We start from the raw sequence: 14,724 nt of genomic DNA, 5'->3' as shown, positions 1-14,724 counted from the left end.
GACAGTTTGCCAGAACTAGAGGCGGTACAGTAAACACACTAACTGCCAATGTGTCATACATGTTGAACCAGTCAGGTGCTTGCCGCAAGAACCTTACTCAACCAAGTCCATCAAATAGTCAACCTACAAACCCCAGCCCACCAGCAACCTGTGTGTTCTCAGCAAGGGGGGAATGTGGAGTGGGCTGTGCTCAGTGCTGGAAGGACTGTCACAAAGTATTTAGTCCCGTTTCTTCCTTTTGTATGTATGGAAACAAAGACGTCAAGAAAGCCAGGCACCGAGCTCACGTCATTGCCATTCTCTGATCCAGCACTCTAGTTTGGTTCTTGCCTCTTCCACCAGGGCACACTGCGCCTGCAGTGTGTCACAGTGACCCTTTGGAAGGGGGTACATAGTAGTGGGGACCAGGGCGGGAGATCTTCAGAGCCCTGCTCTTCCTAGAGGGGGCCCATCCACGCCTGGGTTCCAAAGTGCCTCTCTGGCCTGGGTTTGTGGACCCACGGGGGACTGAGGTCTCACAGGGCAGAGGAAATGCTTCCTAATCTCTTTCCTGGTGCTGTGATGGGCAGGTTTCCCATCCTGGCTAACAAAGAGATTCTTGACCACGGATGCTAACACTTCTCCCAGGTCCTACCTCGTTTCCCAGGGTTTTGGCTGTACTGGGCATCAGCCCGGCTTAGTCCTTTGGGAGCTCGGGGACTCTGACATTGGAGCTGATTTAGCTATTTCCATTCTGCCTTGTCTCCCCCAGACTGTCCTCTGGCCCGGCTGCTGGATTTACGATCCGGCAGCTCCAGTAGAGAGCTCCAGCACTCTTCCTGTTTCCCCAGACCCCTCAGCCTGGAGGCCAGTGTGACTGAGTCCCCAGTACAGACTCGGGATCTGCTCACTCCCCCACCACTCGCTGACCTGTGGCCTGGGCAGGGTCTTTCACCTCTAGGAGCCTCAGCTTCCACACCCCTGCCGTATGCAGTAGGGTCACTATAAATATGGAAGGGATGCGTGTGTGAAGGCTGCGAAGGTAAGAACTCCCGGGAATGCTAGGATCCTGCCTGAGGGAAGCCTTTCCACCCGGCCAGCCAGAGCTATACAGACTCACGGGAGAAAATGTGCTTCTTTCTGCCCCTTTCTGCCCCCGGTGAGCTCCCCTGCCCGTCCCCTAGGCCAGCACCACACGAGGTTCTATAAAGAGGAACCAGAGAACCCAGACTGGAGTCAGGGCCCCCAGCTGCTGCTTCTGGAACCTCCAGTTTATTCCCGACTGCAAGGCCGAGTGGTAGAATGGGTCCCATTGCTTACCCCTCTTTTTAGCTCGTGCCAGTGTAACGGGGAGTCCTGGATATGCCTCACACTGCCTACCCACCCCCGGATGTTGACCTTGCAAAACCTTCGAACCCTGACTCCTAAGCTGCAGCCAGGTGAAACTGACTTTGCTAGGAGACAGAGCCTGCTCAGAGAGGAGGCGTGGTCTGCCCAAGGTCACACAGCAGGAGGTGGGTCCCTAGCCGCTGAGCCCTGGAGGGGCACAGGGTCCAGTCATCAGGTCACCTTTCACAGACGATGCCCAGGCTGCACTCTCTCCACAGTCCCTTCAGCTGCAAGCCACAAAGTGGCCTCTCTAAAGGGGTGGGACCCATGCTGCTGAAGTGGGCCCAGCCTTCAGAGTCTAGCCTTGTCCTAAAAGCAGGTGTGACTGCCTGCTCCTCTGGCCACTCTGCTCACTTTCTTGGGGACCCTGTGAGCCCATGATGCCCACCCAGAGGAGGTCTTGGTTACCCACACCCACACGGTCATTTTTCATCGGCTAACTCAGTTAACACGCATAATCGTCTATGAGTTGGGCATTATTATACCCACTCATCAGAGGAGGAAATGAAGTCGGGGGGTGGGGGGGTGAAGAAACATGCCCAAGGGCACGCATAGCAAGCAATGGATCCCAGATTCCTCCCTCCAGTGAGACAGGCAGACGAGGGAAGCCTGCAAGGGCTTGTGAGGACACCTCAAGCTCCAGACTGTAGACTCAAAGCCAATCTGCCCCCCACCCCCCCCAGGCATGGCGGGTACCACAGGCTTGAGGGGTCTGGGTCGCAGCAGGCTTGGGTTTCAGGCAGATCCTGGGCTCTGAGCCCCTAAGCCCCGTGACCCAGGCATGGAGAGGAGGCGGCATCTGCTGGGAAGATGATCAAGGCAGGCCAGGGGGCTGGCCTCTCTCTCCGAATCCAAGGATTAGAAGTGAGAAAAGGGACAGGCTGGAAGCTGTCTGGGGGCCCCTCCTGCCGCCGCGCCCACCCTGGGTCAGGTTACCCTGGAAGTTGGACATCAGGGAATTCTGGTATTTTCAATTATCAGCCGGGCATGCCAGCAGGCTATGAGGTCAGCGGTGCCCTGTGACCCTTGCCAGGAGATGGAGCCCCAGGGGGCAGAACACAGAAGAGGCCCGTGGCCTGAGGGGGTGGGGGAAGTCGTTCAGCCAGCTCTCCTACAGCAGGTGGTCAGGGGGCCTGCTGGCCTCTAGCAAGACCTGGGAGGAGTGGGGAAAGCCATCCCTGGCAGGGGCTTAGGCCAGCTGAATTCTGTTTCTTCCCTAAGGCATGATGGGACTGATGAGGGATTTCTGAGGGCAGATGAGGAGAGCCTACAAGGTGGTCCCCACAGACTAAGTGGAGGGCCAGCTTTTAGTTCTAGATGCCAGCAGAGGTCATAGAAATGGGAGGCAGGAATGCTGACTAGTCACGTCACACCTCACTTCCTGTGACTCAGCATCTCAGAGCACTGAGGGTGAAGGAATCCATGACCAGGTGAGAAGAATCAGCGAGCTAAGGCACCACGGGGAGAGGTAGACACACACTGGGCGGTCCGAGGCCCCCACCCCAGACCCAGGTAGGCTTATAGTTCCTCTTAGAACCATCTGCTGCCCTTGTTCTCATGAATGGCTCCACAGATGTCCCGCCCTCCCATGGAGGCCCTGCCTGGTACCTCCTCTTCCTCATCTCTCTCTCAAGTGCCATCCATTCTGTCTCTTCATGTTCTCAAATATACTGAGCTCCTTCCCCTCTGGGTCTTGGCTCTTGCCTTTTTGCCTGAAAACCTCTCCCCTTCCTCCTTCCCGAGGTCAGTGGCCCTCATCTTCATTCAGGTCTCCAACCAGATGTCATCTGTTCAGAGACACCATGCCTGACTGTCTCTCTTCTCCATCTGATACGCATTCAGTCCTCTGCCACCAGTGCCTGGAACAGTGTGTGGCTCAGAGGAGGTGCTTCAATGGTATTTACTTGGTAGGAGTCAGCGAGGGAGGGAGGGAGGAAAGGAGGGAGGAAGGGAGAGAGGGAAGGAGAAAAGAAGGTAGGGTGTCTGCAGGCAAGCTACCACTCTTTCCACCCAGGCTCCTTTCCTTCGACACTTCCTGCTGCCTTCCCAATAGTCAATCTCTCTGACAAGAACGAAATTCAAGTTCTTAGCCAAGCGCACTGTGCCCAATTAAAAGACTACATTTCCCCAACCTCTCTCCTAGCCTGCATGACCATGTGTGCTTGCCAGTGGATATAAGCTGAACTCTTACACAAAACTCGAAGGAAGTCACTTAACAAGGAAAGCAATCTCCTCCTAACTCACATTATCCTCGTACCTGGGACATGTGTGTGACAGCTGGAGAGACTGCAGCCAGTGTGGCCCATAGGGATAAGATGTGTTGAGGAGTCTGGGACCCGATGACTCCGCATTTCCTATTTTCCAATATTCGTTATAAATCAGAGAAAGAACACCTCCATTCTCACTGGCTGTATCGATTGTCCTTCTAGAACTATACCCCTCTGTCGGTCACTTTTCAGGGTTCTTTTTTTATTTTTTAAAGATTTTTAAATTTATTTATTATGTATATAGTGTTTTGGACACCAGATCTCATTATAGATGGGTGTGAGCGATCATGTGGTTGCTGGGAATTGAACTCAGGACCTCTGAAACAGCAGTTCTCTTAACCTCTGAGCCATCTCTCCAGCCCCTTCAGGGTTCTTTCTCTGATTCTGAGACTGGCTATATGACTTCCTTTGGCCAATGGGACATAGGCAAACATGACTTGAAAAGACCCCTGTGTGTCTATCTGGCTGCTGTCTCAGCTCCCTGTGTCTGCCAGGAGTTTGTACCCACCCAGGACAACCTGCTAGGGCAGTGGTTCTCAACCTTCCTAATGCTATGACCCTTTAATACAGTTCCTCATGCTGTGGTGGCCCCCAACCATAAAATTACTTGTTACTTTTTAACTTTAATTTTGCTACTGTTATGAATCATCATGTACCTATCTATGTTTTCCTATGGTCCCAGGCGACCCAAGAGGGGTCACGACCCAAAGGTTGAGAAATGCTGTGTTAGCGGCTGGAGCCACTGCAGACTAATGGACAGCTCTCACCGCCACACAGGGAGCCGAACCCTAACAATACCCACAGGGCCCTGGAGCAGGTGGACGCAAACACGAGCACACCTCCACCAGGACGGAGACCGCCATGGGCAAACTCGCTGCATGTTGCTTCTCTTCTGTCCCCCGCTTTGTCATCCGGCCTGTCCTATATCCCTCCTGCACCATGCAGCGAGCCTGTCGTCGATGGCACCTTCAGTCAGCACTGCCTCCCACCTCCAAAGGATCAGAGCGCAGGATGCGGTCTCCCTCGCCCTCTCTCTCTCTCCTCTCTCTCCTCTTTCCCCAGGTCCCTGCTCGGAGTTCTCTGATCCTCTCTGCCTCCCAGGGAGAGAAGAGGGTGAAGACAAGTTCTTATCAGTTCCAGAGCAGAAGGCATTGTGTGCCCAGACCCAGCAGGGCACCGGGATCAGAGGAGTACGGGGATGAAAAGGGCTTTGGAGAGTTCAAAGTCTTTCGTCAAGGGAGCCACGTGGCAGGGTGTCATGGACGCAGACCTGGGTAGGGCACCTGCTCTGCTAAGGACCCCCGTGGGATCCTGAGAAGCCAATCAGGAATCTCTCTGAGCCTCAGTTTCCCTCTATGTAACAAGAGATATGCATGAGATGAACGAGGGACCCTGTAATGTGGGGCATTTCAATATGAACCCTGGTTACCTGCTGTGACGAGCAGGCCCATGACCCAAAAGATGTCTACATTCCTATCTTGGGGAATGTGGTCCCTTATGTGGCAAGGAGATCCTTAAGCTGGGAGATTTCGTGTATTACCCGCATTGAGTCCCAACTTAAAAGAGTGGGGTTTTCCCAGTGGGACGCTCAAGAATTTGGGAGGCTGAAAAAACTGGCACCCTATGGGTGAATGAGAGCTACCAGGGGTTCTTGGCATGGACTTGAGGGGGCCTCAGTGGCACAGGGTGGCTCATAGCTGAAGGAAATCGAGCCATGCCTGAAAGAATCAGAATTCTGCACACTCTCAATAAACAAGGGCCAGAAGCTGGGTCTGGTGGTCCAGGGGCTCTAATTAGCTACTCAAGAAGCTGAGGGAGGACGATCTCAAATTCAAGGTCTATGTGGGGGTACAGAATGAGTTTTAGACCATCCTGGGCAAATCAGTGAGACTCCACTTCAAAATTAGAAGGGAAAAGGTATATAGTTGGGTGGTAGAGTGCAAACCTGACATTTATGTGGTCCTGGGTTTGGTGCAAAAATAAAGATTAAAAACTCAGCTGATCCCACAGCCCCAGCAGCAAGGGACATTTCCCTGCTGAGCTGCAGAGAGCTGCATAGCCTCAAAACAGTGAGCTTCTACTGTGTGCAACTAGAACCAGCTAAGCCTGGGGTGATCTGGTACGCTAGCACCCAACTGCTTATCCTTCTAGCCCTCAGCAAAAGCCCATTTTGCAGGCAGGGGAACTGAGGCAGAGAAGTGAGGTCTTCCTTATAGCTGAGACCTCAGCTCAGAAAACACAAAGATTGCTGTCCTTTCTCCCATGTGACCAGCATGCCCCCAATGGATCAGTTGTTCAGCGCTTCTGACTTTGAAAGTTGCAGTCGCCTACCTGGACACAGGAGGACAGCCAACGGATTCACCCGCCTCATGTCTGCAGCTGTCCTGCCAGCCCTGGCCCTGACGACATTATTCAGATCCTGCTGCCTCCTGCCATGACGGCTGCAGGCAAGTCCCTAACTCAGGACACAGCTCTCACCTATCAAACTACCAAAGGACCTTTCAGCTCCATGAGACGCACGGATGAGGGTCTGGCCGAGCATCCACGTGCACTGAACAAGTGTAATGGGCTTCGTGTTGATGCAGGGGACCTCTAGGTTTTACCTGCCTGTGCCATGCAGCCTGGTGGCACTGGGGACAGTAGCTGAATCCCTCACCTAAGGAAGGAGGCCCACGGGGGAAAAGCGAGCAGACGTGAACTTACTGGCTGGCCCTTGTGACTTGAGATGTTTCCCCCTCCACCTCCACGGCTACCCAGCTGTCTTGCTTCTCATTTGGATGCCCACATAAACGTCACCTCCTCAGAAAGTTGTCTGCCTTGTCCTGTGGTCTTGCTGCCCTTGTGTGTTCTTGTGTGAAGGGGCAGGATGGCTGTGTGACAGAAGCCAAGGGCTCTGACAGCTGGGCCCAGACCTGGGTCTTTCATTCCTAGATGGTGGGCCCGGGCATGCGACTTGGCATTTTTTTCTAGCGCAAGCCCTGGAAAGCCCAGCCCAGCCTCCCTCCTCAGTCCCCAAGTGCCACTTGTGACTGGGCAGAAGGCACTCCACAGAGGCAGAGTGTGGGTGGAGGCGCGTGACGGCTTTATGAAGTCAGAAGACAGCTCTGGCCCCGGCGAGTGCCAGGGGACTGTGAGCACAGCCCAGTGCTTGCCCAAACGAAAGGCTTTTTCCTTTTAAGGCAGTGAGCTAGATATTTATAAATTGAATTTTAGGGTCTGTCCAAAACCCACCACTGAATGCACTGGTCTGGACCTGAGGTCCCTGCCTTGTTTCTCTGCAGTCTCCAGCATCACCAGCCGCCCTCAACCCATCTCTTCATGTTGCCCTTTCCCTTGCACAACCCCCCCCCCAACCGATCCCCTCGCACAACTCCCCCTCCCATCCCCTTGCACACTTCCCCGAACCAGCAGAATGCTTCTGGACAGCTCCCTGTGGGGTGTCCCCTTCTGGGTGCTGGAACAGTCTCTGTGAGGAAAAGCAGACCGCTGCACGTGGGCGGTAATGGTGGGGCAGACAGACAGATGCATAATGATCAGAGACATAAAACTAAATCTTAGCCGCAGGAATGTGAAACCCCGACGCTGGGCTGGGACGAGATGCCTGAGTCAAGACAGTCAATGTGATGAGCTCAGGTCTGAAGGCAGGCCAGAGTCACACGTGCAAAGGTCCTGCGGCAGGAGGAACAGGGGACACCCTCTGTCCACTACCTCCTGCACTTCTCTCCCTAGGGACACCTTCCTCTCTATCCATCCCATCTCTCCAGCCGGCAGAGCCCAGCTCGAATGCTTATTTAATGCAGGAAGCCTCTCACCTGAGAAGGCAGTGGTCTGCACTGGTGGGTACTCCCGGGTCTCATCCCAGGAAGCTGTGACACGGGCTCTGTATATGTTCTACCTTGTACCCACAGTACACAGTCCTTACAGGCAGAACCGTTTGTTCCAGGCTGGACTCAGAGTCCAGTGGTCCCAGGTTTAAATCAAGAGCTGAGCCGTTTAGTGATAAGATCGTCTCCCAGCCTCTGAGCCTCAGCCTACTCACTGGTATTGCAGGAAGGCTTGATGTGGCTGCCCAGCTTCTGGCTTGGCTGTGAGATGAGGGGCTTTTCAGAGGGCTTGGAACGGACAGAAGTAGGAGAAGGAGTAAAGCCCAGGGACCTGGGCTCAGCTGGACTCAAGTTTCTTGGATCTGAGAGTAAGAAAGACTCAAGGCCCTTGATAAACATCAGACGCCACTCCTAGGCTCTGCCTCAGGAGGCCTGGATGTAGACCAGGAGCCTGAGTTCTGAAAATCTCCTGTCTGGTACTGGCAGTGTACAGTTTGGTGGGGGAAACTGAGACCCAAGTGAGGAAGTGACTTCGTGGGTGTGACAGAAGGCTCAGGCTCCGGTTCTCTGCCCAGGAACAGCAGGGCCCACTCTCTGCAGGCAGAACACACCTCCCACCCCCTCAATGCTGGCCTTGGCCGTGGACTTGCTGTGACTGACTGCTGAGGAATACACACCCACCCTTCACCTGGAGAGAAATGAGCCTGGGTATGGTGCTGAGTCACAGAAGAGACTGGAGAGAGAGCCTACAGCATGGATGATGCCTGCTCAGCATAGCAGACCCCACAAGGGGAGCCAGTGATCCACAGGGTCCCACAGTGAGGGAGAACACAAATGTTTCTCTAGTCTACTGAGTTTTGAGGTGTTTTTGTTACATAGCACTATTGCAGTAATAGCTGACCATTACACTAGGACATAAGCAAGCAAATATCAATGCTAGGATGGAAAGCCATGTCCTCCTTCTGTTTATGTGTTCCTTCATGTGAGCCCAGAAGTTAACCTTGGGTCATTCATCAGGAATTGTCCACCCAGGTCTCTTATTAGTTGGGACTTGCTGTCCAGTGAACTCTGAGGATCCTCCTGTCTCTACCTCCCTGGCACTGGGGTTAGAAGCTTGGATCACTGCACTTGGTTTTTATGTAGGTTCTGGAGACTCAACTCGGGTCCTTATACCTACACAGTACTTAACCTCCTGAGTCATCTCCCTAGCCCTTCCTTCTGTTTTTCAATCCTGAGGGCTTTCCCAAGCCCTCCTTCTAGAAGCCTCTCCCCTCTGTGCCCTCCCCTGAACTCCCTTCTCTGAGCATGTCCAGTTTGAGACAGGACAGACCCTTTTCAGCAGCCCAGGCACCACTCTTTGCAGCTAAAGCTCTTAGCAACAGCTTTCCCTCTATCTTGGATACCCAGTAGGTGCTGGGGAGGACTCCAGAGCCTAGGAAGAGCTCTAAAAACTTCCTTTCTACCTTCTCCCAGTGAAAAACATTGTTCCCTCCCCTTGATGTAGCTTGGGTTCCAGCTGAGTTTTCTCAAGATGGAGAGACTCACCACTGAGCCCCATGGGCTGTTGGATATCTTGGCCAACGGTTCTGTAAGGTATCTTACCCCTCTTGACCCCAATCTAAGGATAGCTCTAAGTTCTTATAGTAGTTCACTGTTCTAAACTACTGGATTTGGGGTACATTTGTTACTTAGCATTATCATCTCAGTAGCTGACTGATACACCCCCTCACATCTTCACTCAGTTACATCCCACAGTCCCATGAGAAGCCATACTCCTTCTCAGACACAAAAACAGACAGTAGAGTCACATTTATGGTCAAATATAGGTCCTTTCCATTCCCCAGGGCTGAACACACACATGCTCACAAAGGCACATGCAGATAAGCTACAGGGCTCCAGGCAGATATCTTAAAAACATAGTTATCAAAACACATGGAACGGTAGGGCCACATGTTCTGACATGGAACACAGACCCACAGTCACACTCAAGCACCAGAGTCCCTTAGCCCTGACCTCTCCAACTCTCATCACAGTGCCTAGGGATGCAGTGGGTCCCCTTTCTCCCTTGAGGTCCCTTCCATCACTGTCCTGGGTTCCCTTAGTTCTACAAACTATGGCTGCAACAGTCCACCTCCTCCAGGAAGCCTTCCTGGTCTACCCTGAATGTCTGCCTCCAGGATCTGGGTATTTCCCAGGAAGGGCAAGCTGAGGAGTAGCTTTTTCCTCCTCCGTAGGCTGTAGTTCTGTTGAGGGAAGAGCTTGTTATTCGGCAAAAGTTGCTGAGTGAATATACCAGAGACATACACTGTCAATTCCACGGTACCATAATACACCGGAGACACACACTGTCAATTCCACGGTACCATAATACACCGGAGACATACACTGTCTACTCCATGGTACCATAATACATCAGGGACACACACAAACTGTCTATCCATGGTACCATAATATGCCAGAGACACACACTGTTCTACTTCACAGTACCATAATACACCAGGGACACACACTGTCTACTCCATGGTACCATAATACACCAGGGACATACACTGTCTATTCCATGGTACCATAATCACCTTGTTTGTTCCACGGAGTCCACAGTGTAGGGTGTTCCTGAAGGGATCAGGGACTGTTGCTTGGCACCCTTCTATCTGAAGGGATGCAGGGTGGACCATGGAAGCATATCATAAAACCACAAAGAGTATTGACAAAGAGGAGTTCTGGAGAGTCGCACCTAGGATCAAACTTGTGCTGGGGTTAGGCTGGACAGGGCTAAGTGTCCTAGGAAGCATCAATGGACACTCCTGGAAGTCCCTCAGATCTGCCACCACCACTTTACCCTGAGGCTGCAGAGATGACATCTCACATTCAGTGGACCCAGGAGGCCACTCAACCAAGCCCAGCCACTCCCACCCACCTGGATCAAGCTGCACCATGTCCTGGGGCTCCTCTCTCCTTCCTGACTCAGTATGGGCAGAGTAGGGAGACACGTGGGTCAAGAGTTCCGTGGACCAGACACCCATGATCTGCATGGCTCAACTCTTCTTCCTTAAGCCACCGCATGCCAGGTCTTGTGACGCGTGCACCATAAGAGGTAGCCACTATTATAAACCCGAGGGCAGAGGGTCACTTTGTCCTCTTGGGAGTGCTGAAGCACAGGCAAGCCTCTTTTTTTTTTAAGTGTCAGGAATCAAATAATCTAGGTCCTATACCTGTTAGCCAAGTGTTCTAGTACTGAGCTACACCCCAGCCCTAACTGTTGATTTTTGGAGACAGGATATTACTATGCAGCCTAAGCTAGCCTCAAATCCAAGATCCTCCTGCTTCAGCTTCCTCAGTGCTAAGATGATGAATAGACACAACCATCTTAGCGCAGAAACAGCCTTGAAAGAGAGACGGCCCCAGTAATCTCCTAGGAACATCAGGGCACGATGCAGCATGGAGTGACAGTCCCTTCCCCTGTACCCTCGGGGCTCACCTGCTTGGTTGGTGGTGATGTTCACAGAGGCGAACTGGGGTGAGAAGGGGCTCTGGTCAGTGACACCATTCACAGCCTGGATCTCGAAGGTGTACTGCGTGTGCGCCAGCAGGTCACTGATGTAGATGCGCGGCTCAGTCAGGCCCAGCTGGCGGGGTGCATACTGCACATTGTCCCCACAGCGGGTGCAGGCGCCCCGGCCTGAGCCGCAGCTCTTGCAGATGATGTTGTAGACCAGATCCTCGCGGCCCCCCGAGTCTCGGGGTGGGGTCCACTCCAGCATGAGGGATGTCTCATTGACGCTGGAAATCACAGCCTGGGGCGCAGATGGAATAGCTATGGAGGGGACAAGGGGGTCAGTGGAGGCTGTGGGTACTTCCCCACTCCATGCCCACTGCCTCCCTCAGCCCCGGCCCCCTAAAAAGGCTACCTCCAAATATTTCCATTTACCCAAAGAAGCTTCTAGAACATGCCATCCTGCTGAGAATCAATACCTGCTTCCCTCCAGGCTCCAGCCTCGTTAGTATTTGTTCCTGGGGATGGTGTTTTCATGTTTGGGGTGACACCTACATACTATCGTCTCTCCTTCCATCCTTCCTTCCTTCCTGTGTGTTATGCATGTGCTCCAGCGAGATAAGGCCAACAGTGTGGGGCTGCTTCTCTCTTCCCACCTTTATGTGGGTTCTTCCGATTGAATTCAGGTCACCAGGCTTTCAGGGCAAGCCTCTTCACTCATGGAGCCAACTTGCTGGCCCTTTCCCTTTACAGCAGAACCCAGTTTCACTGAGGGAGGTAATCTGTGTACCTGAAAGATTACACTTCCCAGCCTTTGTGATTGATCAACCCACTGATCAAGAGCAGAAGTTGCTGAGTAGTGTATTTTATGTGTGTTTATGTGTGCATGCACATGAGTGTATGGATGTATATGCGTGTATGTGTGCAGGCATTAAGTATGTGTATATGTGCATAATGTGACTGTGTGGGTGTGATGCATGCATGTGAGTACATGGATGTGTGTGTGTGACCATGTGGGGGTTGAAGCAAGGGTATCAAATATCCTCCTGGATCATTCTCTGCCTTGCTTTGAGGCAGGGTCTCTCAGTGAATTGGAAGCTCACTATTGTACTAGGCTGGCTGGCCAGCTAGCTCCTGAGATCAGCCATTTTCCACTTCCTAAGTGCCTGGCCTTTTATATGCTTGTAAGGGATTTGAACTCAGGTCCTCATGCTTGCAGAGCAAAGGGCCCTTACCCACTAAGCCATCACCCCGATCTCCCTAGAGTTGGGTCTTAAAATGGAGATAGATGGTTATGTCAAGTTTTTTTCTCCTTTCTGCTGCTGCTGCTGCTGCTGCTCTCTCTCTGTGCATGTGTGTGTGTGTGAGAAAGACAGAGAGACAGACAGACAGACAGACAGACAGACAGAGATAGAGAGAGACAGACAGACAGACAGACAGAGGCAGCTGGAATTTCAGTAGCTGCGCTAGAAGAAGTGACCTTAAAGGGGAAAGCCAGATGCCTGAGAGGCCATCATGAATTCACCTTTCACGTGACAGAATAGGTCTGTGTGGTCTAAGCCCCTGGCGTCAGCTCTGTGAATGTCACCACTGACCACGTAGGGGATAGAACATTGCTGTTTTCCAAGAGTACGTTGACCTTTGACCTGAGGTTGAGGCTGCAGCTGCAGCCTGGGCACCATGCAGCCTCTGTTGCATGTGTCACCTGGCTCTTCTGCCAAGCCTCCTCCTGTCCTTCTGTGAATCAAGACCTTGACTTTCTCCTCCATGTGACTGAGTGGAAGGGGGTGGAGGCCGGATGCCAACGTGTAGTGCAGACCTGGGAATGGCTTTCTGCTCCCTCCGCCAGGCACCCGACTGCTCTGCAGCCATCCCCCTTGCTTTGAGCCTTCCCGTGAGCGGACTGGGGTTGGGGGGGGGCGGACGTACTTGTGCAAGGCATGTCTAAGGGGTCCAGGTCAGCCCTGTAGTAGCCGTTGCGGCATACACAGTTGGTGGCGCCCTCAGAGGTGGTGCGGCTGTTGATGGGACAGTGGGCACAGGCCTCATCCCCCTGGTTGGCCTTGAAGGTTCCCGATGGACAACCTGGGAGAGAACACAGGGAGGGTCACCGAGGAGGCCAGGTGAGATGAACAGAGGCTGCAACATGAGGGACCCCTGGCCATGGTCCTGGGGACCCGGCTCCCGAAGTTCTGGGGTCTCAGGTGCAGCTTTGCAGTCTGGCGCTGGCTCAGGGTTTCCAGAGGAGCTGTTATTGTTGTCTCTGAAGTTGCCTGTGGATTGAACACCCTCAGCCATCTCCCCCACTGTCCTGTACCTCAGCCTGGAGGGGCTCGGCATAGTCTGGATTCCTAACCTGGTTAGCTGCTAACTAGCCTGGAACTAGGTAATAGGGCTCTAGATCACAGACAACGATTTTGTTACAGAATCCTGGGCAGTGAGACAGCATTGTGAATGACTTGGTACGTGCTGGGGACACTGCTGGAGTCACACAGACCTGAGTCTGAGTCCCTGTCTGTGTCGCTCTGGGCAAGTGGTTTAAACAATCTGCGATGCAGGTTCCTTATTTGTAAAAGTGCCGTCCGTCCTAAGGTGAGCATTCTGCACACATACGTATGACGCCCGATATAACCCATGCCAGGTTAGGCATTATGTAGCTTGGCCAATGGGTTAAAAATAAAAGGGGTTTGCAGTACCAGGTTCAGCCTGAGGGGGCAGTGCCCACACTCAGTTAGCACCTGGCACTCCAGAGCGGCATGACGGCAGGCTCTTGATGAGCAGCAGCCTTGCAGCCAGGGCATGCATGGGTTAGGTTCTATTGCAGGCAGCCACGGGAGTGTGGGTGGTTTCAAATCCACCCGCCCATTTCTGCTGGCCCAGGAAGGGAATCCAGAGGTTGCTGGCAGGGCTCTGTCTCTCTCAGTCTCTGAGGAGGTGGATGGGAAAGAACTTCAGAGGAAAAACTCCCTGGGATGAGACGCTGCTAGTTCACCTACAGGCCAGGGGTCTTCATCTGGAAGACATTGGTTTCATGTCTGGGTGCTGTGTGACTTTCAGCAAGCGACTGCATCTCTCTGAACATCCATTTCCTTGTATACAGACGGCTAACATACATCGTCCTAGTTTGTCTTTCCAGCCCTGGGTGTTTGGGGTTTTTCAAGTCCTAGTCTTAGCAATTCATCTTCTGCCAGCTGAGCCTCCAGGTCAGAGACCCTGCCTTTTCTGGGGCTTGAAACAAAAATCTGAATTCCAAAGGCTTTACCCTCCTGCCATAATGAGCCACGGACAGGGTTTCCTGGCCATTTTCTCAGCTGCCCCAGAACTGAAGCCGCACTGAGTGACCACTGCTTGGCTTCTGCCTAACTAACAAGTTGGTATTCAGCAAATGCTTTATAAATGCTTCCTGAAGCTGCCTGCTTCAGTGGGAAGAGAACTTTAGAGAATTACGAAGTTAGGATAGCAGTGAACACGGTTTAGGAAGCAGGACGCCTGGAGAACCCCCTATCCACCTGGGTGTGTAGTGTGACCAGTGACCTAGCCCACTTCTGTGTCCATGAAACAGGGCAACAGCACTTAGCGCCCTTGAGAACATCCTGCTGGTTCATATCTGTACAAGGGGGTTGGAGCAATCTTGGCATTAGACACACATTCACCTAGTTCAAAACCAAGCTGCTGCGTGACCTTGGATGAGTTAATTGACCTCTCTGGACTGCAACGTCCTGACTGGTGAGAAAAATTTCCTGCCACACATATGGCTATGGAGTTACATGGA

The 14,724-nt window shown here is 52.8% G+C and overlaps 1 protein-coding gene across 1 annotated transcript in view; it reads right to left on the bottom strand.

The window, feature by feature from the left end:
- Ephb2 (EPH receptor B2) overlaps positions 1 to 14,724 on the bottom strand; it is a 117,326-nt gene that overhangs the window by 25,197 nt on the left and 77,405 nt on the right. The window contains exons 3-4 of the mRNA XM_038333342.1: positions 12,882 to 13,037; positions 10,938 to 11,273 (exon numbers count right to left, since the gene is read on the bottom strand). Of these exons, the coding sequence (XP_038189270.1) occupies positions 10,938 to 11,273; positions 12,882 to 13,037 (492 nt within the window). The remainder of the gene's footprint in view (positions 1 to 10,937; positions 11,274 to 12,881; positions 13,038 to 14,724) is intronic.

The sequence above is a fragment of the Arvicola amphibius genome, chromosome 6 (assembly GCF_903992535.2).
Source record: "Arvicola amphibius chromosome 6, mArvAmp1.2, whole genome shotgun sequence".
NCBI lineage: Eukaryota > Metazoa > Chordata > Mammalia > Rodentia > Cricetidae > Arvicola > Arvicola amphibius.
Note: the sequence above shows the minus strand (reverse complement) of the source record. Positions and strands in the feature narration are given on the sequence as shown.